Source organism: Bufo gargarizans, chromosome 5, assembly GCF_014858855.1.
Source record: "Bufo gargarizans isolate SCDJY-AF-19 chromosome 5, ASM1485885v1, whole genome shotgun sequence".
Taxonomy (NCBI): domain Eukaryota; kingdom Metazoa; phylum Chordata; class Amphibia; order Anura; family Bufonidae; genus Bufo; species Bufo gargarizans.
The window spans coordinates 174,469,615-174,497,361 of NC_058084.1; the positions used below are offsets into that span (position 1 = coordinate 174,469,615).

The window sequence follows — 27,747 nt, forward strand, 5'->3', positions numbered from 1 at the left end:
CAAAAATCGTGGCCAACTCTTGTGCAGAGGGTAACTTCTTGAGAGGAACACAGTGGCACATTTTGGAAAACCGATCCACAATCATGAGAATGACCGTATGGCCTCGGGATGCAGGGAGGTCCACAATGAAATCCATCCCCAGGTGTGACCATGGACGCTCCCCGGTGGCTATGGGTTGCAAAAGGCCCAACGGAAGGTGCAGAGGGGACTTACTCTGGGCACAAACGGAGCATGCCGCTACATATGCGGCGATGTCGGAACGTAGAGAAGGCCACCAGAACAGACGTGAAACAGCCCAGGACAGCTGATTCTTTCCAGGATGCCCCGCGGCCTTGGAGTTATGGTAGGTTCGCAACAACCGAGTGCGCAACTCCTCAGGCACAAAACATCTGCCGTTGGGTCTCCCAGAGGGAGCATCAGATTGAGCCGCCAAAATCTGCTCACCCAGGGGAGAGGTCAGGCTGGTGCGAATGGCGGCCAGGATCTGATTCGGAGGTATGACCGAAGTCGGAATCGACTCCTCCCCGGACAGCTCGGAGTACTGCCGTGATAAGGCATCCGCTCTGATGTTCTTGGAACCGGGTAGGTAGGAGACCACGTAATTAAAACGTGACAAGAACAGAGCCCATCTGGCCTGACGTGGTGTCAATCTCTTGGCCTCAGAGAGGTAGGTCAGATTCTTGTGGTCCGTCAGGATGAGAACCGGAACCACCGAGCCCTCGAGCAAGTGCCTCCATTCTTTAAGGGCCTGCACGATGGCCAATAACTCCCTGTCACCAATCTGATAGTTGCACTCCGCGGAAGACAGTTTCCGGGAGTAAAACCCACAAGGAAGCAGAGGACCCTCTGGTGTTCTACGCTGAGACAGAAGGGCGCCTACTCCCGTCTCAGACGCGTCCACCTCGAGGACAAAAGGCAACCCAGGGTTGGGATGCGACAGAATCGGAGCCGACACAAAGGCGGACTTTAGAGCCTCAAAAGCTCGGATGGCCTCGAGCGGCCAGACCTGGGGATTACTGCCCTTCCTGGTCAGATCCGTGAGAGGCTTGGCTAGCATGGAAAAGTCCCTGATGAACTTCCGATAATAATTGGCGAAGCCCAAAAAGCGCTGCAGGGCACGAAGACCACTGGGCTGGGGCCACTGTAAGACAGCCGAAACCTTCTCAGGATCCATGGAGAACCCCTCAGCGGAAATGATGTAACCTAAGAAGGTTACCTGGGATCGGTGAAATTCGCATTTCTCAAGCTTACCGAACAGCTTGTTCTCTCGTAACCGTCTCAACACTCGTCTGACATCCATAATGTGGGCCTCCATGGATTCAGAATATACCAAGATGTCATCCAAATAGACCACCACACACTGCTGCAACAGGTCACGGAAAACATCGTTGATGAATTCCTGGAAGACTGCGGGCGCATTGCACAACCCAAAGGGCATAACCAAGGATTCATAATGACCGGTCCTGGTGTTAAACGCGGTCTTCCACTCATCGCCCACCTTGATCCTTACCAGGTTATATGCCGCCCTCAGGTCGAGTTTGGTAAAGACCGTGGCCCCTTTGAGGCGATCGAACAGCTCGGAAATCAAGGGTATCGGGTAAGCGTTCTTGATCGTGATGCGATTGAGACCCCTGTAATCGATGCAAGGCCTCAACTCACCGCCCTTCTTTTTCACAAAGAAAAATCCAGCCCCTGCCGGGGACGAGGATTTGCGAATGTGTCCGCGTGAAAGCGCCTCCCTCACGTACTCCTCCATGGCCTCATTCTCCGCTACCGACAGTGGATAGACTTTGCCACGAGGAGGAACGGCACCAGATTGTAACTCTATGGCACAATCGTATGGGCGGTGCGGAGGTAGGGCAACCGCACGCACCTTATCGAATACATCCCGGTACTCCTCGTATTCAGGAGGCAACAGAGAGTCCGAGGAAGTACACAGCAACTTGACAGGCCCATGGATGCAACTAGCCCCACACTGCGGTGACCACGAGAGGATCTCGGCCGATTTCCAATCGAAAGTCGGATTATGCTTCTGGAGCCAGGGGTACCCCAAGACCACCGAGTAGTGTGGAGACAAAATAACCTGGAGACAGACCGACTCTCTGTGAACGGCACCAATGGCCATCCCCACTGGAAGGGTCTCATGAGTCACGTGTGGCGGCAGAAGGGGTCTGCCGTCTATCGCCTCAAGAGCCAGTGGGGAACCTCGAGGCTGCAGAGGAATGGAATTGGCGGCAGCGAACACACTATCAATGAACAAACCACCAGCACCAGAGTCCACCAACGCCTGGGTCGTCACCGAGCCCCCGACCCAGGAGAGGACAACAGTAATCAGTGGTTTGTCAACACGGGAAACCGGGGACGAGGAGACTCCACCCAAGATCTGCCCCCGACAGGATCTCAGGTGCGAGCGTTTCCCGGACGGTTCGGGCATGCCAACCGAAAATGCCCACCGAGACCACAGTACATGCATCGGCCCTCGCGTCTCCGGAGTACCCTCTCCCCCTCGGACAGGCGAGCAAACCCCAGCTGCATGGGTTCACCCCCAGACAAGTCATCCCCAGGAGGCGTGGGAGGAGAGGGAGGCACGGGTGGGACAGCAAACGTAGGCGCCAATCTGTTAGAAGACCTCCGCAGACTCTCCTTAAAGGAAGGTCTCTCCCTGAGTCTGGTGTCAATCAAAATCAGGAAAGAAATAAGGGACTCGAGCTCCACTGGTAGGTCCTTAGCTGCAACCTCATCCTTCAAGGCATCCGAGAGACCATGAGAGAAAGCAGCGACCAGAGCCTCATTATTCCAGCCCACCTCTGCTGCCAGGGTACGAAACTCAATGGCGTATTCAGCTACGGATCGTGAACCCTGTCTGATGGACATAAGGAGCTTCGCAGCAGAGGCAGCACGAGCCGGCACATCGAATACCTTCCGAAGAGAAGCAACAAAACCGGAAAACTCGGCAACCACCAGATTGTTGTTCTCCCATAAAGGGCTGGCCCAGGCCAAGGCCTTGTCCGAGAGCAGCGAGATCAAGAAGCCCACCTTTGATCTCTCAGTAGGAAAGGCATGTGGCAGCAACTCGAAATAAATGCCCACCTGGTTAAGGAAACCTCGGCACTGAGTTGGCTCTCCCCCAAAGCGCTGTGGAAGGGGGGCAGAACCGGTCATACCCCGAAACACCGCAGGCGCAGCAACAGGTGTCGGGGTAGACTCTGGCGCAACAACCGGAGCGGCAGTAGGAGCGGGCCCAGGAGCGACAACCGACCCATCGGCAACGGAAGCTAAATGAGCCGTGCGTTCAAGCAGGGTTTGCAACGCCACAGCGAACCGACCCAACAGGTGATCCTGCTGATCAAGTCTGGCAACCAGCGTAGGTAGCGAGGATGGCCCTGTACCGTCAGAATTCATGGCTTGGTCCTAATGTCATGGAACCATGAACCAGACGTACAACAAGAGATAAGTGGAAATAAGAAGGTTTTATTGAAAATCAAGCTGTAAGGCAAAAGTCCAAACGGATGGCTAAACCGAAGCAGGGTCTTGCGAAGCCAGAGGTCAGGAACCAGAAGGGTAGTCAGACGAAGCCTGGATCAGGAACCAGCAGGGTAGTCAGACGAAGCCTGGATCAGGAACCAGCAGGGTAGTCAGACGAAGCCAGGATCAGGAACCAGAAGCAGCAGCAGTCTTAGAAGCATGTGAACACAGGAGGACCAAGCAGGGAACTGAAGCCACAGACCTCCTATATATATGAGCTAGGCATCCAGCTCCTCCCAGTGGGAAGGAGAAGCCGCAGGGTGGGAGGCTACAAGAAACCCAGAAACCAAGATGGCCGCCAGCACATGTCAAACGAAGGAGAACAGCAAGAAGGTAAGACCATGACACCATGCTGATAGACTCATACCCCAAAAGACTGAATACTGTAATAAAATCAAAAGGTGCTTCAACAAAGTATTAGATTAAGGGTGTGCACACTTATGCAACCATATTATTTTATTTTTATAATTTTCTTTCCCTCTACCTAAAAGATTTCAGTTTATTTTTAAATTGAGTTTGTTGTAGAAATATTAATATTAGAAATCCGCTCTCATCAGGCTTTATGTAAGGACAGGTTTTTCCCTCAACCGCAGTCAGACAAAGGTGTTACCATCTTGAGTTCTTCTGAGCAACTGCCCCTCCTCCACAGTCTGCTCACCTTTTATTTTGTCACAGTAACAATAGAAAGGGGCTGGCCAGTCACCCGACCACTTACTTCATGTAACAAGGATACAGTAAGTGATGACATAGGAAGATGAGAAAGTTCAGGTACTTGTCAAAGGACAGGAGAGGGCATCAACATGGCTGGACAGTGCAATGCACGCACCCCATCCCTGTATAAGGAAGGATGAGTCATGTCCATTGTCTGATCAGCAAGGTGGCCACCCATCCCCCATCACTGTCCGCATGGACCCCATTCAATACTGCTCAAAGTGACCAGTATCTAGTGAAGATCATTCTACTGGTTCTCTTAGGTTTGAGATTATCTACAAGACATTGCTACGGCTATTGTCAGTATACGGTACAAGTATACCGACAAGGCAGATATGCATGTCTTAAAAGCAGATATGTATCCAGAAAGGGATAGCGAAGCCGCAGCAGAGGTGTAATATGTATCTCTCGTTATGCAGACTTCACTTCTCTAATGTGTATAGACATTTGAAGGGAAGAAGCCCAGTGCATTGCACTTAGTGCTCACAAAATGGCAAACGCCCCACTACACACTGAGAACACGTCTCCAAGCCCATGAGAAGGTTTTCATACTGACGGTTTCAATCCGATTCAATCCGATTCAATCCAAGTACCCTCTGCTAGAGCTTTCTTCGGTTAAATCCGACACAGGGAGACAGATGACAATCTATAAAAAACACACACACATCCTAAGATAAAATGTCCGCATAATAAAATTTCCACAACAAGTTGTGCAGTTTATAGGTCACATTAAAGGTGGAAAAAGTTCTGAAATGATTTATCTTTGTCTAATTTTTTTACATCACAGAAACCTGACATTTTAACAGGGGAGACTTTTTATATCCACTGTACAAGTATCTAATTCATTAAAATCTTGTTAATAGCTGTTGGTGGAGTGGTCCAAGCATGCTTGGCCGAGTGAATATTTTTTTCAATGGGGAGAGAGTAGAAAGCCTCACATGATACCTCTGGCATCAGCTTATCCTCTGGTAGGACAAAAGGATTGGGCATTTAAATTCAGTGCCCCTGATCATTCTCTTTTCATATTGTATGCATACTCTGACCAGACATAACAGATGAAATGATTAACATTGACCTCATTTGTCATTGGGGAGTCAGGAGCTCCCCATACACATCAGATTATTGGCTGGTCCGATGGAAAACAGCCGTTTCTGTCAAGAATAATCTGATGTGTATGGGAGCCTTTTAGAAAGTTGTCTGTTGATAAACCCCACCTTTAAGCCTACTGTAGTGTAGGACCTTTCACTTAGTTGCTCGTAGCAACCAATCACATTCCACCTTTCATTTTCCAAAGGAGCTGTGAAAAATGAAAGGTGCAATCTGATTGGTCGCTATGGTCTAAACTAAACCAGTTCTACTTTACTGCAGTTTGAAAAATCTCCCCCTCAGTTCCTAATTCACATATTGTAACTTAACAACAGACATTTGTAATCCTTACCCCAGTACTAAAAAATATTGGGCAGGGCTGCACAAGTGGGTGCTAGTAAATCATGTATAAAGCTGCTAGGAGTAATAGGAGAAAGTGTGAATAAATGTATTTATTGCATACATTAGCTGAAATATTGCAGGCTATTCTTTTAACTAGTTTTCTGTCAACAAGGATAGGATACTTATAAACCAAATGTATTATTCAAATCTAGTTTTTGGAAGATAAAAGAACAGAAAGGACCGTCTAGTCAGCCTCCGTTTTTTGAAGATTACCACAAATTGAGATAAGATAGAATAGTTGGGTTTATCAAAACAAAATCTCCACAAGTTGTGTGTGGGCTGAACATAGATGGCCTTTTGTGTAGCTTGAAAGTACATTGTAGTAACATGTGTTTTGTGTGAGCGCCTTCAAATAGCATATGAAATCATAGCTTCGGATTTTAGGTTTAAATGATAAATGTGTTGCTAATGATGTTTGAGATGTTTCTGCTTTATCAGCAGTCCTGAATCACTTTTTTTTAAATGAAACCTTAAAATAGCCATCAAAGACCCTTGTGCAGAGCTACGTGGTAAGCAGAAACCCCTGCATTTATCACGAGGCAGCTTTGTTTGGCAAATATGACATAATCCTTTTTGGTCTTTTAAATTTACAACACCATTTGGAATGACCTGTTTTCCCAGACATAACAGAAACCACAAAAATTAAAGAATTACCACTGTGTCTTGATGGTAAGACCTGTTCCTGTACTTGGGCTCCAAAAAGATGATTTTGCCAAGGCAAGCAAAGTGATAGCATGGACTGTTTATTTTCTGAGATCTACTACTGAACTAAGCACAGCTCTTGGAAAATTCCACTTCCACGTGTAGAGTTCTCATGCCTAGAGATAGTAACATGTATGTGTCTTACTGTGTACTATAGGGTTTTGAAAAGTAATAAAACAAGAAGACTTTATTTTATATAATGACATGCAGTATTCCATGGAAAAAGGTCATCGAGTTCAAGGAGACATATTTGTTATCCCTATTTTAATAATTGTCAAAGTACATAGACACATTTTATATATATTACAGTTTTGTCTGGAATTTGTGGGTACCACTACCCCCAAGCCAGACTGCATCCTGGATTACAATAGGTTCTTTGGATGGAGTTGATCTTTTAGAGCAAGTGCTGAAGCCATACAGTGCCATACGGAAAACTAAGATGTGGTACAAAAGCTGACATTATACAAACAGCCATGTATAATGCTTATGTGTTATTTCAATCTGCATGTCAGACAGGAAGATTCCTTCAGTTTCAAGAGGTGGTGATTAAGGCCCTAATTTTTCAAAACCAGGAAGGGGAAGAGCCCCAGTACTTCTGGAAGTTATGGTTCCCCTATGGTACCAGGGCAACATTTCCCTGGTCAATTCCCCCAAACTGCAAAGAAGAGGTGAACCCAAAAAAAGGTGCAGAATGTGTTCCAAAAGGGTGATACAAAAGGACGCTATTTATTACTGTGTAACCTACCCTTGAAAACCTGGCCTCTGCATAAAGTATTGCTTCAAAGTGTACGCACTCATCATATTAATTTAATTCTTTATGTACCCTGTAATTTTATCACCTTATTACACTCTGATATACCCCACACAAATTACATATTCACTTTTCAACATCCACTACACATTCATTTCTGGAAAACACCTTTGGGATTGAAATGCTCATTACACCCATCGAAAAATTCCTTGAAGGGTGTAGTTTGCAAAATGGGGTAACTCTTTGGGGATTTCAGATCTCTCTGTGACATGGTGCCATTTCAGCTAAATCTGCCCTCCAAAAGCCATATGGCACTCCTTCCCTTGTGAACCCTGCAGTATGCCCATATAGCACTTTACAACCACATGTGGGGTGTTTCTGTAAACTGCAGATTCAGGGTAATACTTATTGAGGTTTTTTTTTATTAGTAATCCTGACTGTTACAGAAAAAAATAGATAAAATTGGAAATTCTGCAAAAATATTTTTTTTTTAGATTTCAAAATGGCACCTCCATTTTTTTTCAATTCCTGTGGAGCACCTAAACGGTTAACAACATTTGTAATATCAATTTTGAATAATTTAAGGGGGGTAGTGGCTAAAATAGGGTAATTTATGGATAGTTTCTATTACGTAAGCCCCTCAAAGTCACTTCAGATCTGAATTAGTCCTTAAAAAATGTTGGCTTGGGAAAATTTCCTTGAAAATTTGAACAATTGCTTCTAAATTCTAAGCTTTTTAACGTCCTAAAAAATAAAATAACATTTACAAAATTAATAAAATTCAAGAGAAGCTACACCAGCATTCTACTGGAGCCCAGCCTTTCAGATACCAGTTGAACAAAATTTAATCAAATAATAAATTGGGCTGGCTCACAGTATATTTGCATCCACATTAGTTTATTAAATCAATAATAAATAAAAAATAAATAAAAAATTACATTATTTTTATTTATTTTTTTAAATTTAAATATATATATTTTTTAAACTCTTTTAAAATGCTTGATTAATGCATAACCTTGTTCCTTGTTAATACACACAGATTGCAGAACTCTCATACATATCAATAAAACTGGAGTACTCCAATAAAAAAGCGCCCTTTGCGCTCAAAAAAAGGGTGCATTTTTATTGGAGTACTCTAGTTTTATTGATATGCATGAGAGCTCAGCAATCTGTGTATATTAACAAGGAACAAGGTTATGCATTAATCAAGCATTTTAAAAGAGTTTTTTTTATTTTAAAATGTTTTTTTATTTTTATTACTGATTTAATAAACTATTGTGGATGCAAATATACTGTGAGCCAGCCCAATTTATTGTTTGATTAAACATTTGCAAACTGATTCCAAAATAAAGTAACACAGTAAAAAGCATTCCAAAGTTACCACATAAAGTGACACATCAGATGTGCAAAATTAGGCTGGGGGCTTAAAGAAGGGGTTAAAGAACATATCTACAAAGAAAAAATTTAAATTCATCTACATGTCCTCATCTACATGCTACTATCTGTTGTCTAATATGGTTGTTTTCCATGATTGCTAGAAATTCATAAGTGACATCTTAGGCTACTTTCACAGTAGCATTTTTTGCGGATCCGTCATGGATCTGCAAAAACGTTTTCATTACAATAATAATACCACATGCATCTGTCTTGAACGGATCCGGTTGTATTATGTCTTATACAGCCATGACGGACCCGTCTTGAACACCATTGAAAGTCAATTGGGGACGGATCTGTTTTTTTTTCTATTGTGCCAGATTGTGTCAGAGAAGACAGATCCATCCCCATTGACTTACATTGTGTGCCAGGATGGATCAGTTTGGCTCCGCTTCGTCAGGCTGACAGCGAAACGCTGCAGGCAGCGTTTTGGTGTCCATCTCCAGAGTGGAATGGTGACTGAATGGAGGCTAACTGATGCATTCTGAGTGGATCCTTTTTCATTCCGAATTCATTAGGGCAAAACTGATCTATTTTGGACCTCCTTTTGACAGCCCTGAACAGATCCCACAAATGGAAAGCAAAAACGCTAGTGTGAAAGTAGCCTTAGTTTGCCAAACTTATACAGTAGCTTTGTCACCTATAAAACATAACATGTATCAAAACTGCCTAAACGAAAAACTCCAACCAAACAAATTTTCCTATGTACCAACCTAACTAATTTTCTTGCCTTTAGGCTGGTTTCACACGGGCACTGCGGGAAAAGATGTGGGTGCGTTGCAGGATCAAGCACAAAGCGTTTCAATGCGTTTTGCACGCGCGTGAGAAAAATCGGCATGTTTGGTACCCTGACCCGAACCCGGACTTCACAGAAGTTCAGGTTTGGGTTCAGTATTCTGTAAATTTTATTATTTCCCCTTATAATATGGTTATAAAGGAAAATAATAGCATTCTTTAATACAGAATGCTTAGTAGAAGGTCAATTGAGGGTTAAAAAAACATCTATATATACATCACTGAGCTTATCACATGGTCCATCTCCATGGATCATGTGATGTATCATGTGATGAGCACAGCGATGTCACCACAGGTCCTTTGACAGGTCCTGAAGAAAGAACAGGAGACCAGCAGCTATGCGATCAATTGGAGAAGGTGAGTTAATTTTATTTTATTTTTAACCCTCAATTGACCTTCTATGCATTCTGTATTAAAGAATGCTATTATTTTCCCTTATAACCATGTTATAAGGGAAAATAATACAGTGAATAGACTTTAATCCTAGCAACCATGCGTGAAAACCGCATCGCATCCTCACTTGCTTGCGGATGCTTGCGATTTTCACGCAGCCCCATTCACTTCTATGGGGCCTGCGTTGTGTGAAAAACGCATAATATAGAGCATGCTGCGATTTTCACGCAACGCACAAGTGATGTGTGAAAATCACCACTCATGTACACAGCCCCATATAAATAAATGGGTCCCATATACGGATGGTCCTGCACAGTTTAAGGGAATTCCTAGACAGGGTCTATTTGTCCCTAAATTACCAACTGCAGTGTGGAACTACATGCATGCACCATTATTAGAAAAGTAGTTGTATTTAAAAATAAAATAAATTGGTTAACAAATGGAAAACACTGGGAAAAGTATTACATTTATCTGTGTCCCCAGTATGGTTTGATTAGATTCTTCCTCAAAGAAGTTTTCAGAGGCGATACCCTCTACCTTTATGACAAGTTGCTAGGAGAGCATCAAGTAGGCATACATCCTATTTGAATTAATTCATTGATAAAATTGTATTTACTAGAATTTATTTTTTTAGGGATGTTGGGTATTTGGGTATTGGGTGTTTATTGAGGGGTGTATGTATTTAGGTGACGTTACTTTTTATTATTTTTAAAGTAAAAAAAAAAAATCATACAGATGTGTTTCCCTTAACTTAAGGTACTTTCACACTTGCGTTAGAGGATTCAAGCAGGCAGTTCTGTCGCCGGAACTGCCTGCCGGATCTGGAAATCCGTATACAAAAGGATAGCATTTGTTTCCGGATACGAATGCGGATCCGTCTGACAAATGCATTGAAATGCCGGATCCGTCTCTCTGGTGTCTTCCGGAAAAACGGATCCGGTATTTATATTTTTCATAGATTCAAATGTCTGCGCAGACCAGGAAACCGGATCCGGTTTTCCGAAACACTTACCAGATCCGGTATTAATACATTTCAATGGAAATTAATGTGTTCTGGAATTTTGGCCCGACAAAATACCGCAGCATGCTGAGGTATTTACTCCAGCCAAATACCGTGAGAGGGACTGAACTGAAGACATCCTGATGCATACTGAACGGAATACTTTCCATTCAGAATGCATTAGGATAAAACTGAAGCGTTTTTTTTTCCGGTATTAAGCCCCTGTGACGGAACTCAATACGGGAAAACTTTGACGCTAGTGTGAAAGTACCCTTAGCTCTAATTCTGGGAGAACCTGTAACCTCTTCTGACAGGTCTTTTGTAGCAACTACTTGCATCAGGACATACCCTGCCAAGAGTAAAAGTAAGGAAGGATACATCTGTAACTAGTAGGGATTTTGAAAGCATATTTTTTGAATGAGTGCATTGAAATGCATTTTGACCTAAATAAAATGCTTTAGTAGTAAACATGTAAGTCCTGTGTCTTTAGGAATGTCGTTATTTCACATTGTTTTAACTTATTGTGTTATGTATGTTTCTTCCATTTCAAAATGTTTCTACTAACTCAAACTGTTCTATTTTTGTGAGCTCTGCAGAAATGAAAACCTCACCTTATTTTACTGAATGTGCAGCATTATGTGCCTGTAAACCACATATAAAGATACTGTTATGTCATTGTAACTGCATTTCACCCAGTTTTGGAGGTTAATCTCAAAGCACAACCTTATCTGAACCCTGGATCATCATTGTTGAGCAGAGTTTTGTAGTAAGCCACTAACAGATGGATAGTTTTTTGTGTGATAATTGAAATATACGTTGCAAACTAAACATTTTTCATAGCATGAAACATTTTGAATGCACTTTCTGTGCTGACCTTATGTGTTTTTTTTTTCAGTCATTTAAAGCAAAGGATGGTTACCTTGTAATTGGGGCAGGCAACGATCAACAGTTCTCTACTGTTTGCAGGGTAAGTGTTATGGTGATGTCATGCATGTGTTCCATGCAACACCAAGCCCGTATGCTTCTCTTTTAATTCACTTTCTTAAACATTATAAGTTGTAAAAACAGAAGTGATTGGGGTAAATGTTTGATGACGGGTTAATTATTATTATTCTTGGCAAAACGGAGCATTGCTGGATTGCTGGGTCGTTTACATGACCCACCTGACACACAGCGGATTCCATAGTGGTAATTCATCCTTATAGTTCGATGGAAACACAGTATATTTTCTTGAATTGTTGTTGAAATTTTATTTCTTGGAAGTTTCTAATTGAGATTATTTTAATTTATCTATATTGTATAAAACAAGAAAGAATATTTAAATCCTAAATATGTAGTAGAAAACTTTATATAGAAATACACTACTCGCAAAAAGTTAGGGATATTTGACATTTAGTTGAAATTTATGGAAAACATGAAAAGTTGATGCTACAGTGATATTATAGTATGTAGTAGTATGCAATGGTGATTTCCTCATCTCAAACAATTTATTGAAACAAAAGCCAACAATAGTGGTGGGTATATCCTCACAAAAAATGTCAATGTCTCAAAAACTTGTCATGTGGCCTTGAGCATCAATTACAGTCTGACAACGACATCTCATGCTTTTCACAATTCATCTTATTGTCTGCTGAGGCATGGCATCCCACTCTCCTTGAAGGGCGGCTCTCAGGTCATTGAGGTTCAGGGGTATAGAGTTATGAGCCTCTGCACAGCACTGAGGCCCACTGGTCCCTCATCCAGCATAGATGCTCCATGGCCCATGCAAGACAATGACACCTGTGGTCAGGTACCCTTGTAGATCGTCTAGCATGCAGAACACACTGATGTAAACGGTTTCGAATGGTCTGATGTGACACTCGGCTGCCTCTCACCTCCCTTAGATGTGCCTGTAGTTGTGTGGCATACATCATTTGGTTCCGCAGGGAATTGTTCACAATGAAGTGGTCATCAGTGTGGGATGTGGCCAAAGGACATCCACTTTTATGCCTTTCTGTGACTCTTCCAATCTCTCTATATCTCTGTTGCAACCTGCTGATGACTCTCTGTAACACTCTAAGCTCAGTGGCCACTTCTGTCTGAACCACAAAATATATTGGGCGATTCATGGATCAAACACCTGTTGTGAATTTTGCCATTAAGCTCCTTGTTAGAGAACAGCAAGTTGTGCAAAAATTACTTAAACACTGAACAGTTGGACATGTGCATTCAAAAGTTTAGAGAAGGTCACATTAGGGTTCACTTATAAAGGTTGGGGTATATATATAGAGCATATAAGTTTCAGTATGACTCACCTCCATCTACAGCTGTATGTATTCTTGCACTGGAAACCAATGAAACCTTAATAGAATCCACAACCCAGGTTAGCTCACATCAATATTTTCACAGCACAAACCAGCAGAATAGCTTGGAAAAAAATGACCTATTGTTTAAATCACATTTTTATGTTTAACATATTTTAAAATAATTTTGATGATATGTTATCTTTAATTTTCCAGTCAATATCTACATTTCATTTAAAAAAAACGTAAAAAATCCAGCAGTTTTCGCTCTGGCAATAGTAGGCACCACTTCTAGGTTGGTATAGATCACTTTACTGCAGTTACCTCATTATCTGTCATTCTAATCCTGCTTTTAATGATATCACCTCTGTGTATACATAAGACAGGGTCCAGCAGGTAATTGGCAAAGCTTATATTTTCTTTCCTTGTATAATGACCTCTATCTATCTGTCTGTATACGTACTATAAAAATTATAGGGGTTGTCTGGCTTATGTCTTATCCTCAGGATAGGCCATCACTAGCTGATCTTCAGGCAGGAACAGACTGGGAACTTTTAATGGCCCTGGAAAAAAGGCTCCATATTATAGATGCGTCCAGATTAAAAGAAGGTGGAGCCAACACAAGTAGGCAGGGCCAGAAATACCATAGTGCAGCACAAAATACAGCCCCATCAGAACAATATACTGTCATGACAGAACCAAATAACCACACTTTAGCACAAAATACCACCTCAGCAAAACCAAATACCACAGTGCACAGGCAGTTTAGGCAGGCATCGGCTGTCGGCAGCAGCTGGCAGCCAATAACGGTCACTGAGGCAGCCAGGCAGGTGGATGAGGTGAAGGCCCCATTCAGCAGCCTGGATTCAGCAGGACAGTCACGGTACACTGCCAATTGCAGTGGACTAAGCCGCAGCACCTTCCTGTATGTTAAGTAGTGTCACTGTGATGCCATTGCTAAAGTCCTGACGTTTGCCAGTGTCAGGATGGTGATAAGGATAAGGTCATCTGACGTTTCTGGGAGTGACAAGTCCTTAGCCTGCGGCTTTAGGCTTCTGTTCCAATCCAAGTCTTTACAGTATTAAGTTAACTCTATAATAGACCTACCTTTCAGGCCATGGTCCTTGTGCATCAGATCTGGTATCAGATTCTGATTTGTACAGATGGCAACCCTGAAACTAGTAGTACTTTTAGTATTAAAAGCACAATGAATGCAGTGAGGAGGGCATTGGTGGGTCAAGTGGCCCACTAGGCATTGGAAAACTCCCAGCTTTATGGCCAGTCCTGTCATCGCGGGTCTTCACCCCACATCCCCCCAATCAGCTGTTCAGGTGTAGCTCTGTCACGGCTCTGGAACTACAAAGCTCCATCAAACTTGTATTGGACAGTGCTGTCACTTCCATGCAGTGGTGACTCTAGCAACAATATATAGGGGGGGCACAAAGTATATATAAATAAGATTACAAAATACGAGAGAATTGCGGTATGCAGGGATGCATATATAATAAAACAATTTACTTACAAAATAAGCTATTCAGTCGTCTGCTGTGCTCTCATTAGCCCCCATTATGCATCTCATTAGCCCCCATTATGCCTCATTAGCCCCCATTATGCCTCTAATAGTCTATATAACCCCCATTGTGTCTCTAATTAGCCCACATGATGCCTCTCATTAGCCCCCATTATGCATCTCATTAGCCCCATATTCCTCATTAGCCCCATTATGCCTCTAATAGTCTAATTAGCCCCATTATGTCTCTAATTAGCCCCCAATATGCCCCCAGCAGTCTAATTTTTTATAAAATAAAAAAACTTACCTCTCCTGCTCCTGGACGCCACCTGCAATTTTCTTTCTCCTCAGTCGACTGTGCTCTGAACTGGCGCGCACAGCGTGAGGTCACAGAACGCCCTCACGCTGTGCGCAGCCCTGCACAGCCGACAGCCGAGGGCCAGGAAGCGGTAAGTACATAGCATTCACCACTTCCTGGTCCTTCAGTACTAATAAGCGCTTCCAAAATGGAAGCGCTCATTAGTATTCACCTGGGGCTCAAGAGGCAGTGCAGTTGCTTTGGGGAATCAGCAGGGGGGCATCCGGGGGTGCAAAGAACAACATAGAGGGGGCAATTGCCCCCCTCGCCCCCTCTAGCGACGCCACTACTTCCGTGCCGTTCCTTTTGACTTTAATGGGAGCAGTGCTGCAGTGACGAGCAATGTTCACTATCTGGTTTAAAGTGCTGTGTATTTCCAGTGCCGATTTTCGGCAATGGAGCTACACCTGAACAGCTGATCCTGCCTATCAGCTAGTGATGGCCTATCCTTCAGATACAAGCCCTTTAATTTATAATTATACATTAATCATAAAACCTAAGCATGTAAATCCTGAAAAGTACCCACTCCCAGGCTCCTCATGCATCATAAGTTATGGGCACGTCTCAGAAGGCTACATACTAGTTACAATTTTATCAAAGCTGAAACGTGCAGTGGCAGCGTCAGGGGAATCCATGAAGTGGATTTTAAAATAAGTGTGTAGAAACGGATTGAAGGCTTTCATCTTTGATTAAAGAAAGGCTTCATAGGAAGGGTCAGTGGTACAAATACTAAACACACATAGAGCTTTGCCTGTGAAGTTATTTACATTGCCTTCGAGATATATGCCCAGGATAAATGTGCTAAGTGGTTGCAGACATGTAGAATGTAGTGTGCTGTATGAAACGTTTGATCTTGTGAGAGGAAAACTGTGTAGCTCCTATTTGATAAAGTAAGGTACAATTGTTATTCACTGTTGAAAAAAATGTTCTGAAAAGTTTTTTTTTAAACGGGACTCTGCTCCACTTTTATCCATAAGGTAGTGCCAGAAAAGCAGTGCCCTGCTTTAAGCATGTCCATTTGTTTCAGAGAAAATGACACATTATTAGTTCTAGAAGGAGTCTTGGTACTCATGAGCATTGCCCTGCCGCCGCTACTTGATAGCATTCTCCCTTTTACGATACATAGGGAGAAAGCTGTCCGTCAGCGACTAGAAGGTGGGGTGGGGCTCACTCTCAGATCGTGAATACTTGGCAAATTACAGTGTGAACTTCTGCAAAACCACAGGACAAACACTCATAGCAGAAAAAAAAATTCTAAAACCAGTGTTTTTCACTATTTCATGCTGTCCTCAGAAAAGCAGCATAAAGATAGTGATAGATTCCGTTTAAAATAATGTTATCCCAACGCCTAACATTTTTACAGTCACATGCAGAAAATGACCTTGTGTTCTGTGGTGCTTTGTATCTTTTGATCACTTGAAGTAGGCTTTTATACAGTATATATCCTACCAGCATACAGCTAGGGATTTATAAAGTGCACCTGTCGGGAGATTTGTACCCATGACACTGGCTGACCTGTTACATGTGCGCTTGGCAGCTGAAGACATCTGTGTTGGTCCCATGTTCATATGTGTCCACACTGAGGAGAAAAATAATGTATTAATATATGCAAGTAAGCCTCTAGGAGCAACGGGAGCCATTACACCTAGAGGTTTCTTAGTGGGTGCCTTAGGCTGGGTTCACATCACAATTTTTCCCATACATTTAGGAGTTTTCCTGACGGACAAGAAAACATTTGCATAGGGGTCTGATTGTGAGATTTAACAGAGGCTATAATAGCCTATGGTGGCTATACAGAGGTAATCGTCACCAGTCTCTGTTGATGCCTCAGAGAGCTTCTGTGACATTTTAACCCATTCCACCATAAGCAGAACAGTTAGAGGCTCTGCCTCATCTCCTGAGGCTGTGCTGCTTATGGTGGAAGGGGTTAAATTCAGCAAAATAATTAAATGGGAAGGCAATGTAGTGAACGCACTTCAGTGCTACAGAGAGGGACTGTGTGGGGGACGTATCCCACTGTATGCCTATACAGTGGGATACCTTTGAGCCTTTCATCAGAACTATGTGTAGTGTTGATCGAGCACTGTAGTACACGGGGGCTCGGGTCAAACACATCGAGCCGAGCACCCGAGTATAATGGAAGTCAATGGGAGAACCCGAGCATTAAACCAGGCACCCCCTGCTCTGAAGAGGGGAGGGTGCCTGGTTCATAGGAAAATGTCAGAAATTGATGGAAACACCACTGAAATGGTTCTGGAACAGCATGGGGATGATGTCTGGATGCATCTTGGACTCCCAGTTCGCTGCTGGGAACGATGTTGTCCAAGTAGTACGCCACTTTTACAGACTGACAATAATACTTACAAAACCAAATCGATTTTAGAGGAACATTTTTTCATGTATATTTACTTGTATATAAAGTGCAAGTGCTGCCAAAAATTCCAAGGAAGAGGCACTCCGATACAACCTGTAAATCACATAAAGGAGGGCATCATACACAGCCATGAAAAATTATGATTGATGGCCTGCTGGTGACCCTCAAAAACATTTGTAGCAAGGGCCTGCAGATCTGACCATCTAAAACATTATGGGCGAGGGCCTGCTGCTACTTTGGTGACTCTAGATAACCTGTGGATGATCGCACGTCCCCGTGACTGCGACGATTCATTCGGATGTCTGCCCTATCAACTTTCGATGTTATTTTCAGCCGAAAGCATGTAGACCATGGGTAACGGGGGAATCATGGTTGGATTCCTGAGAGGGAGCCTGAGAAACAGCTATGGCTACCACATCCAAGCACATAAATTACCTATTAGGTATAATTAGTGAGGGCCTGAAGGTAAGCTGACCCTGCAAAAGATTTTATGTGTGGGCCTGCAGTTGAGTTGACCCTGCAAAAAAAGATTTTAGGAGCGGGTCTGCTGGTGAGCTGACCCTGTAAAAGATTGTAGGTGAGGCCTGCTGGTGAGCTGACCCTGTAAAAAATTATATGTGAGGGCCTGCTGGTGAGCTGACCCTGTAAAAGATTTTATGTGTGGGCCTGCAGGTGAGCTGACCCTCTAAAAAATTAAATGCGAAGGCCTGCAGCTGAGCTGACCCTCTAAAAAATTATATGCGAAGGCCTGCATGTGAGCTGACCCTGTAAAACATTATATGCTAAGGGCATATATGCAAGGGCATTATATGTGACAAACAAGCATGTTGATATGATGGAAGAGAAGGAGGAGGAGAAAAGGAAGATTCAACCATATACCCTTGTTTGTGGTGTAAGGGGTGCATGGGAATACTGTGTATTTAGTACATTATAAACAACACATTTAAAGTGCCTTTATGTTCAGCCGCTTTCCTCTGGTGAAGTCGAGATGTCATGGCCAATCCAGGCCTTGTTTATTTTAAGAGTCAACCTGTCAGCATTTTCAGTTGACAGGCGGATACGCTTATCTGTTATAATGCCAGCAGCAGCACTAAATACCCACTCAGACAAAACGCTGGCGGTAGGGCAGGCCAGCATCTACAAGGCGTAGAGCGCCAGTTCGTGCCACGTGTCCAGCTTGGACACCAAGTAGTTGTAAGGCACTGAGGGATCATTGAGGACGCTGACACGGTCTGCTATGTACTCCTTCACCATCTTTCAAAATTTCTCCCTCCTTGTGACACTGGGCCGCACATCAGGGTGAGGATGCTGGCGGGGTGTCATGAAACTGTCCCAGGCTTTGGAGAGTGTTGTCCTGCCTTCGTTGGAACTGCTGTGTCTTCCCCTTGTCTTCAATCCTCGATTGGCCAAGGAACTATGGACTCTGCTGCCAACGTTCTCAGATGGAAATTTTTGGAACAATTTTTCAACAAGGTACTTCTGGTATTGCACCATTTTGCTCGTCTTCTTCACCAGAGGAATGAGAGATGAGACGTTATCTTTGAAGTGGGGGTCGAAAAGGGTGAACAACCAGTAATCCGTGTTGTCTAATATGCGTATAACGCGCGGGTCGTGGGAAAGGCAGCCTAACATGAAGTTAGCCATGTGTGCCAGAGTTCCAACAGGCAAGAATTTGCTGTTGTCATTAGGAGGATCACTCTCAATTTCCTCATCCTCTTCCTCCATTTCGCCCCACCCACGCTGAACAGAAGAATTCAACTTCCATGTGTACTACCCTCTGTAGTGGAGGCAACCGTCTCCTGCTCCTCCTCCTCCTCTTCATTGTTCAATTCGCGCTAAGAAGACGAATTGAGGGTGGTCTGGCCATCACCCTCTGAAATGTCTTACCGCATTTCCATCTCTTCCACATGCAAAGCGTCGGCCTTAATTGTGAGCAGCGAGCGTTTGAGTAGACACAGAAGTGGGATGGTTACGCTGATAATAGCGTTATCGCCGCTCACCATCTGTGTTGATTCCTCAAAGTTTCTTAAAACCCGACTCCTTGCTTGTGAAGAGCGGAAGCTGACTGAAAGCAATGTTGCAACTGGTATTCCGCTACTGCCCCCTGCTGCTCACAAAGCCTGTCCAACATGTGGAACATCGAGTTCCAGCGTGTGCTCATGTAGTACAACAGTCGGTGAGCTGGCAATTTCAAGCACTGCTGCAGCTTTGACAGACTGGCTAAAGCTGTTGGTGACTTGCGGAAATGTGCACACACGCGGCGGACCTCCACCAGTAGCTCAGGCAAATTGGGGTAGGTTTTGAGAAACCGCTGAACCACAAGGATAAACACGTGGGCTAGGCATGGGATGTGCCTGAGCTTGCCGAGCTCCAAATCCGCCACCAAGTATCGATTAGTGATTATAGTGTACAGAGCAAAAAAAGGAAAAAATATTGGCTGGCTCACAGTTAATTTGCATATACTTTACTATTTTAATCCAACTGTATTACAAAACCAATATTCACCTAACAATGACAATGAAAATATATTAAAACATACTCTCGGTCCCTTTAAATATTATAAGATGCGGAGCTCATGCATAAAAATTCATATTTAGTAATAAAAAGGTACAGCTTTGTTGTACTTATAGTTCATTGCATAGGCGTACACGCTATTTCCTTTGGTTGTGCCTTATTGTGGAATATAATATCCTCATAAAGTCTGACTAATGTTCAATATACTAGCTCTCCCGCGCTTATACTGGGAATTATAGTACCATTAGAGACTTTCTTCCGTATGGGCTATTCTTGAATTGTCCTGATGTCTGATGTACTATACCCAGTATAATGATTCCTTTATGAAATATCTTAAAGGGATTATTAAATATTATAAACAGCCCCCCCATGTGCCGGGTCCCTCACAGGAAATATAATTTCTCCGATCCTGGTCCCGGCACCATCGCTGCTGTTTCTCCCTGTACACGGATGAAATCACCCGGTGTTGGGGGGGAGCAGCCAATGTCACGCGGGGACGGGGACGAGCCTCCCTAGCATCCCGGGTTGACACTAGGAAGGCTCGTCCCCGCCTGCCATTGGCTGCTTCCCCCTGGCAACGGATGTTTTCATCCGTGTACAGGGAGAAGCAGCAGGGGCAATGACGGGACCAGGAGCTGTGCGGGTAGCGGAGTAAGTATATTACTTGTGAGGGGCCCAGCACATGGGGGGTGGGGGGGTTGTTTATGATATTGAATAACCCCTTTAATATATCTGTTAATGTTGGCAGTAATTCGGGGGGTTATAGCTGACAGATCCTTCAGCGCTGTGATTCTCCCTCTGAATGGGTCCACATTCTTTCTGTAATATTGCGGAAAGGGTTCGGACCCATTCATTTCAATGGGGCCGCAAAAGATGTGGACAGCACACAGTTTGCGGTCCACATCAGCAGTTCCGCTCTGCGGCACTGCAAAAGAGATAGAGTAAGTCGTATTCTTGTCATTTCTATCATAGTGCGGACTGCAAAACTCTACGGCTGTCTGAATGAGCCCTAAATATTGGTCTTCATACTCATCTTCCATGCAGTACTGTCCATTGGCTCCGTAGGCAAACAGCTTCTGTTTCATGCAAACCATTTAAAATTTTAACTTATTGGTCCAAAATGTTCCTCCTGTTGGTCAGCATCCCATTCCTTATGTTTAAATGGACCTCCAAGTTGATTTTCAAAGTCTTTTTGGTGGCATTGCTGCAGACAACATTTACATGGAAAACATTAGGGTAACTGGTATTTTGCGCAGAAACATAATAATGCAAAGTAAAAAGTTTGTCTTGATTGGTATTTAGAAACAAGAACACAGTTATTCTTTGTTAGACACAAGTTGACTGACATGTTAAGTAGGCAGAGATGCAATGTTAACTGTTACTGTCATGAAGTTAAAACATTCACTATAATATATGCAAATGTTACCCAGTGACATTGCACAGATGGCAAATAGAATACAGGAGGATAGTTCAGTGTGCAGCATTGCCAGTCCTAAACATGGATCCCCATATACATTACTGCCACAGGATGTCACCATTGCTTCAGAAGTGACAGATGTTTTGCTAAGGCCATAAGCTCTTAGTCCAGAAATGAATAGGAGTGTAGTAAACGCCTCTATGATTTATAATAGTGATCATAAATCTTAAAAAGTACAATTTTTAACTGGCAATAACTGTGTAAACCTTTACTAAATTCTTCAGTGGGTTCAGGCTCTACCTCCACTAGATGACATAAACAAGCGCAAGTAGAAGAAAGAGATTTTTCCTGGAGACCTGACACTAGAATATACACATTAGCCACCATGTATCCTGAGGCTTTCTTATTTATTGTGTATTAATTTATGGTCCACCTGTTGGAACATTGTAAGATTTTTAAGGTTAAGTTTGCCTTAGTGACCTAGAAGAAGAAAATACAGTTAATGGACTATGCACATTTTTTTCATAAAACAATAACATGATATATTGAGCGCATTCAGATTCAACATAATACCTCAGTTCCTGTCATTTCTTGATGGTGCTGCCTAGAATCAAGTTACAGACTGAGGGCTCATGCACATGACCGTTGGATATTTGGCGGCCACAAATTGCGCATCCGCAAAACATGGATACTGGCCATGTGCATTCCTCATTTTGCAGAACAGAATGGCCGGCCCCTAATAGAACAGTCCTATCCTTGTCCGTAATGTAGGCAACAATGTGACGTTGTATTTTTTTGCGCAACGGCCATGCAGACATTCAGACAAGGAATGCACACGTTTCCATTTTTTTGCATTGAAGTGAACAGTTGTGTATTTGGGCCACAAAAAAAAAAAACGGAACAGACACGGAAAAAAAATAAGTTTGTGTGCATGAGCCCTAAGGGGCTCGCAATGCAAGGGCACCGACCGCGTACACTCCATGCTGCTGACGCGTACTCCTTTACTTGAATGGACATATCTTATCTTTTGCGGTGGGGAGGCATGGACCCGGCTTCAGATCTGTGACTCTGTCCTAACTTTGGCCATATCTTGCGGATCGTGGACCCTTTCAAGTCAGTGGACCGGAGTGCATATGGCCGGTGCCTGTATATTGCGGACCCGTTGTTTGTTATCCGCAATAGAGGCACGGAGCCCTCATGTTCATGTGCATGAGCCCTAAGGCTTTGTTACTGATTCTCTTCACAATAGCAGTAGCATAAGATGCAATGCAATCATGTAGTTTTGAATTTGGTGTTTCCTATAAATGCCACTTAAATGTACCAGATCCATTCTGCTTGTACATATTAGACATTAACTGATGTTGTAGTTTTGCAGATATTTATTTTCCATATTGTTTAACAGTGTATACTATAGTAGCATAGATTTTGACCCATTATGCAGTTGCGGGAGAATGCAGTAAAGGGTGCTGATGACTCTGTTTAATCCAGCGCTTCTGGGATTTAGATCAAAAGAGGATCTACTGTATGTTATAACAACTTCTTCAATTTATTTGGTGTAAACATTGCATCTTTGTCAGACTTGATAGTCAAGTACGGAGAGGGCTACAGTGTGGTTAGATATTAAGGCTAGCAGTCAGTATATTTAGAATGTTAGGTATCATTTTAAAGGTGTCAGTTCATAGAATTAAAAAAATAATCCATAGAATTGTATATGTTCATTATTGCTTTCAAGGGAACCTCTGTCATCAGTTGCATGTTGTCCTGACCACGGGCGGCATGTAACAGCGACAGGCTCACTCGTTGCAGAGAAATGTGGCCTACATTTATTGAGTGGCATTTCATACACCAGCTTAAAAAAAAAAAAATTGAAATGAGTTGTGCCAAATTTATTACAAGATACACACCTCTGAATAAAGGTGGCACATTTTGGTCTGTTGTAAAGTCAGAAAACAAAATCAGATTTGCACCATTTTCTGGCTTTAGTATCCATACAGTAAATATACCTCAATGTTCTTACTGCGTATAAGGATGGGCCTATTTTACTTTGATATAGTGCCGCTGTTAAGAGAAAACTTTGAGGGAGATTTATCAAAGACACTGGTCTCTGAAATCTCCCTCACTGCTGGACGATGGGCCTAATTTATGATTTTTTGGTGTTTCTGCCTAATTCTGTGTGTCAGAATGAATCTACAGCAGGTCAGAGCTGGGCTCAAGCGAAGATACATGTGTCTGGCTTACTAGCCCTGCCCAATCCCTCCCCCTTTATGGAAAGAGGCAACAAATGCCACTTGCGACACCATTTCTCCCATAGTTTTAAGAAGACGCTTGACTTTGGCTTAGCAGAAAAGTCCTGGAATGAGGAAACTCGCTCTTATCAGGCAAACTTGCTTCAAACACTAGGTTTAAGGCAGAACTGCCTTCGTCCTTGAGGATGAATTCACACACAGGAGATTTGCTGCAGTAATTTCTCCAACTGAAAATCAGCTCCATAATATCAGGTTTTTTATTTGGCAGCAAGCACATGGATTCAAGCAAGTCCCGTCCAGATGAATGGACAAGTTGCAATAAATATACTGCATGTACCCTTCGGCAGTCATATTACCTTTTTCCACATTTGTTATACTGCACCATGAAAAATGGTACATCAGGCATGCTAATTGAACATTTTAGTGATTTTTTTTAAACTAATAATCTGTATAAAGTGCAATAATTAACATAATATTTAAATTTAGTAACACCTTCTGTAAAACCGGCTCATTTTATCCAGACTGTAACCACTGTACTAAATGAAAAATGGCTGCTTTTTTGTTCCATAGTCAGTACCTAGAATGGGCATTTGAGAGCCTCTTGGCGGAGAGGGCTGTTCTCCAATCAGCCGTGGGGAGGAGGGGTGGAGTCATAAAACATTGCTCCTGTTCAGGCTGACTGGATGTGAACCTTGTGCTCAGTTAACCTGACAGGATTTTGGCAGCACAGACTATGGCTGCAGCATAAACGGCCAACTCTGTGCTGTTCCACAGTCCACGGTCTGTGCCTCCAAAATCCTGTCAGGCTGACTGAGCACAAGGTTCACATCCAGTCAGCCTGAACAGGAGCAATGTATTACAGCTCCCCCTTTCCATACATAAAATGAGCATATTTTGCTTATGACTTTTTATTTTTCTCCAGGAGAACCCCTTTATCCCCTTTATGAGCATTTTAGGACATTTAACGTTCCTAACTTTTTACCTTTTGGGCTATCAAATAATATAAATTTAGCTGCATTTTCTTGACAAATAAAGCTGTTATTGTTATGTTTTTCTCTAAAATTTTTATTTATTTTTAGTTTTTTTTAGGGGTAATACAAAAAATTACACGTTTTTTAAATTTATTTATAGTTCTTAATTTAGTAAATTTGCTAATTGACAAAGAATGGATTTGAATACTGTGTGCTTTTTGTATGTCCGTTCTGCAAAGAACGGAGTGAGAACGTGCTCTATACTCCAAAATGCGGTTCATGGACCCATTGAAGTCAACACGTACATCACACGGATGCCATCCGTATTTTGCGGATCAGCATTTTATGGACTGTTAAATACATACAATTGTGTAAATGTACCCTTATTCTTCATTATTTGCAATATATTTCCTTTTTTTAACTTATCTTTGCATATATTTTTGTAACATAATACATCCCCTATGAGGTCATAATAAAACCACTGAGCAAAATTCACTCTTTACAATTTTTTTATTTTGTTATTTACACTGTAACTGGAGCATCCATCAGGGCCCCCTGTAGTGATGTAAACTGCTTCTGACATCCCCTCATGTGTATTGGCTCTCTTTGATAGCTGGGGACCAGGAGCAGGAGCTTTAAACCTGCACCATTCACAATGCCCCTGTTTTAAAGTCTAGGTCCACGCACATGTACAGTATTTGACTCTTCTTTAAAAAATGGCTCATCAGTGAGAACCATGTTCGTTCATAGGTCCTAATCCATCTTAGTTCCAGAACTTGAATCCGTGGTTGAACTGTGCAACATACCCTAAAAGGTCCCTTCTGTAACCAAAATGTGCATTAATTCTCCACCTTTCTGAAGGTTATATGGGGAATAAAATCAGTCCGCGTTATATTTGTCTAATAGTTCAGCTAAAAAACAATGAAAAGCTACTTAAATATATCTTCATTTTTCTGACAGAGAGCTCACCCATCTCTGCATGTAATCCAGAATGCGAGCATGCCTGACGTGTAGCTGGCTGTCCTGACCTCAGACCATTACTATATTGCACATACTCTGCCAGCCCTGACCTTGGCCTGTGCCTGACTATGATATTGCCTGATCCTTCGGTGCTCTGTGACTTCCATGGGTCACCTGTTAACCACACAGAGACTATTCAAGTAGTGGCCTGGTGGCTCTCCTGCAGCGAACGCCAGGATAACGCCTTTAGGTTTAGCCCAAAGTCAAATCTGTTGGTTGACACAGTGGTTCCACGCCCACTGCTGTAACACTTATTATTTGTATGGTACCCACCTACTAGAGTCAGATTGCATCTTTTTTTTGCAACTTTTAAAATAGTCACAGTAGATTATTATTATTAAATCTGGTATATACCTAAGGCCTCATGCACATAACAGTTTCCTTATTTCAGTCCACAAACCACAGATCTGTAAAATATGGTTACCTTCCTTGTGCATTCCACATTTTTCTCACTCCCATCAATAGCAATGACTATTTTCATGGACCAGAATGGGACATGTTGTATAGTTTGTGGAACAGCCACACAGATCTGCAAAAAATACAGATGTGCATGACCCATAGAAATGAATGGGTGAGTGAGCTATCGGCAAAAAATGTGGATAGCACATGGATGAAATATATGGTTGTGTGCATGAGGCCTAATTAACATACCTCTCTATGCCCAGTTTCCCACCCACTTTTCAAAAGTGCTCAGAATAACGTAAAAGTATAAAAAGTCCTAAAATGTTTATGCAAAAATGGCCTGTGTGCTAAAATTTGCTACTTTTTTTTGCCCGAATTTTGCTGCAAAGGAAATGCTAAATTGCTCCTATGACTGTCACATTAATATAGTCATTAGACGCCAATGCACATTGTCCTTCAATGCCAATTCAAGTTGACTTTCCTAACTTAAACCAAAGAAATACAAATTATTACAATCTGTTCTTTAAGAGTTTTATCTTGGTTATAATAGATTAGTAGTGTGCTCCTTAAATTCTCTATGTGTCCGTCTTTGAGCAACGTTATGTTAAATTCAGTTTGTCTGAAAATGTCTTTGTACTATTGGGTTTCTTTTGCACAGGTTATAAATTTAGTATTGTAATTTGCCTTAGATCAGATTTATCTGGTAGCTGAAAGAATAATAGGCCTTTGGCAAAGCTTAGAGTTTATACTCCAAGTTATCCTGTAGCAGATAACTATGTATACTTATATACACTTTTCTTGACTTATTAGTGTATGCAAGTTCTAAATGATGGCATCCTTCCAAATGTTGTCAAATGTGCTTTCTTAGCCTGTCATTTCAGAAACTTGGACACCATTTTTTTCACTGCATATCTGCAATAGTTAGTGGATGCTGTGGATTTGAAAATATGCAACATGCTAATGCTTTGTGAATTGGGTTTGGTGCACACCATTCACTAACATTGTACTGCACTTTGTTGTGGAATTTCTGTGTGTATTCTGCAACTGAAATTCAGGAACAAATATGCCCTCCCTAATACAACCTTCCAAATGACCAGCTTAAACATACAGTGACATACAAGTTTGGGCACCCCTGGTCAAAATTACTGTTACTGTGAACAGAATTAAGCAGGTTAAAGATTAAATGATCTCTAAAAGACATAAAGTTAAATATGACACTTTCCCTTTGTATTTTAAGCAAAAACTTTTTTTTTTTTTTTTCATCTTTTACATTTTACAAATAAAAAAAAGGCGGCAATCAAAAGTTTTGGCACCCTGCATGGTTAGTACCTAATAGCACCCCCTTTGTAATCGCTTTTTGTAGCCAGCCAAGAGTCTTTCAATTCTTAAAAAGAAACAATGCAACAGCACTCTGCAAACACAAATAATAAAGTAAATGCAATAGTGCCATAGTCACTGTAGGAAATGTTAAATGTTAATGCTAAGTTATAAATGTGAGATTCTTGGAAAATACATTTTGTACAAAATTATTTGTGCCAGTCCACTGGCGTCAAGGCAATGTCTTTAGTGAGTATGGCACTATTGTATTTGTCTTTGCAGAGTTCTGTTGCATTGTTTGTTTTTTGCTTTTGTGTTTCCAGCCATGGCGACGTTCACCTGCGCACTGGGATGTCCTGACTAACCCCAAATTTTCTTTTCTTTGCAGTCTGCATTAGAGGTGTGGGTGACCCCATAGAGGAAAAAAAAATAGTAATTGCTTAAAATGCTAAGGGAATGTGTCATCTTTAACTGTATGCCTTTTGGAGATCATTTCATCTTCAACTTGCTTAACTCTTCACAATAACAGGAATTTTG

General features: G+C 42.4%; 1 protein-coding gene across 3 annotated transcripts in view; it reads left to right on the forward strand.

Annotated features, from left to right (window-relative positions):
• SUGCT (succinyl-CoA:glutarate-CoA transferase) overlaps positions 1 to 27,747 on the forward strand; it is a 942,268-nt gene that overhangs the window by 402,709 nt on the left and 511,812 nt on the right. For all 3 annotated transcript variants that reach the window (XM_044293705.1, XM_044293704.1, XM_044293703.1), the window contains exon 10: positions 11,695 to 11,766. In XM_044293705.1, the coding sequence (XP_044149640.1) occupies positions 11,695 to 11,766 (72 nt within the window). The remainder of the gene's footprint in view (positions 1 to 11,694; positions 11,767 to 27,747) is intronic.